The sequence below is a fragment of the Charadrius vociferus genome, unplaced genomic scaffold, assembly GCF_000708025.1.
Source record: "Charadrius vociferus isolate BGI_N301 unplaced genomic scaffold, ASM70802v2 scaffold134, whole genome shotgun sequence".
Lineage (NCBI taxonomy): Eukaryota > Metazoa > Chordata > Aves > Charadriiformes > Charadriidae > Charadrius > Charadrius vociferus.
The window spans coordinates 4,974,508-4,975,890 of record NW_009648333.1 but is presented as its reverse complement, the minus strand read 5'-3'; the positions used below and the strand labels follow the sequence as shown (position 1 = coordinate 4,975,890).

Below are 1,383 nucleotides of genomic sequence, written 5' to 3'. Positions count from 1 at the left end.
CGGGAGAAAGCTGTCAGCCGCGGCGAGGGCTGGAAAATAACACAAAGCTGCTCGGCTTAGAAAAGCGGCTTCATTTGCATTCCGCTCGGCCGGAGCGGGGTCCCCCCTCACCCTCCTCCGCCCCCCAGCCGGCCCGAGGCGCAGGGGAACAGAAAACATCTTCGGGTTAGTAGCCGATGGCATTTATTTCTAGTCTTTACGGAGGTCGGACACATATACACCAATGTTTTCACCGTACAAAGGATTCCGAAGAAACGCCCCCTGCCCCAGCCAGTCCCACCTTCGCTGCTTGGACTGGGCTGGCACTTGGGGGGAGGACAGGGGGAAGGCGGGGAGGAGGAGAAGAAAAAAATGAAATTGCTGTGTGATCTCATTTATTTAAATAAATATAAATATAAATTTTATATAAAACTATTCACAAACAAACCGCCGTCCCAAACCCAAGCGACCGATCTTCGTTGCTTGCTTTCCTTATTCTTGTTAAGAAGTCCGTCCAGGAGGTTCGCAGCCCTACAGGTTTTTGTTTGCTTTTCAGTTTTTTAATGCCCCGTCTTTCGGTTCCAAATACATTGTTGGGGTTTTTTTTGTTGTTGGTTTTGTTTTTTTTTTTTTTTTTCCTTTAAACTGCCTGGAGGGGGAGGCGGGGGGAGGCACCCAGGGCCGTGCGAGTCCAGTCCCGTGTTACACGTTAGGCAGAGCAGGTGCCCGCTCCTGGGCTTACATAAATAACGTTTTAGCTGAACTCTCACGACTAAAATATGTACATTCCAAAAAATATATTTCTCTCTCTCTCTCTCTATTACAGCGAAGGCATGAGAATGAACCTCCAGGCCGGCGAGGGCCAGCCCGTTCCCGGTGGGCGAGCTGCTGTCCCCCGGAGCAGCGGTGCCAGGTGAGCCGCCGCGCCGCCGCCCCGCTCCGGACCGGGCCCCGGTGCTGCGGGTCGGACTCATAACGGGGAGATCTCTTTATCCTCGGTAGCCGATGAGGGGGATAGAGACTCTTCGTCCTCTGACCTGGGGTAATGCCCCTGGCTGGTGCTGCACTTGCAGCCCCCGTGCGAGTTTCGCTGGGCGCCTTTGCCTTCTTTCTTGTGCTTCACCCTCCTGTTTTGGAACCAGATTTTCACCTGCTTTTCAGAGAGGTTCAGGTAAGTGGCTATCTCGATCCTCCGCAGCCGGGACAGGTACATGTTGGACGAGAATTCCCTCTCCAGCTCCAAGAGCTGGGTGCTGGTGAAAGCTGTCCTCATCCTTTTCCCGTTTTGAATTTGGCTGGAATCGGACCCTCCTGGACGAGAGAAGAAGCGAGAACTTCAGTGGGACGGAGGAAAGAAAGGGGGGGGGGGAAATTGGGAAAAAAAAAAAAAAAAAGAGAGAGAGA

The 1,383-nt window shown here is 52.9% G+C and overlaps 1 protein-coding gene across 1 annotated transcript in view; it reads right to left on the bottom strand.

The window, feature by feature from the left end:
- Nucleotides 1-949: 949 nt before the first annotated feature.
- Nucleotides 950-1,383, bottom strand: part of GSX2 (GS homeobox 2) — a 6,735-nt gene continuing 6,301 nt past the window's right edge. The window contains exon 2 of the mRNA XM_009885029.1: nucleotides 950-1,290. Within this exon, the coding sequence (XP_009883331.1) occupies nucleotides 950-1,290 (341 nt within the window). The remainder of the gene's footprint in view (nucleotides 1,291-1,383) is intronic.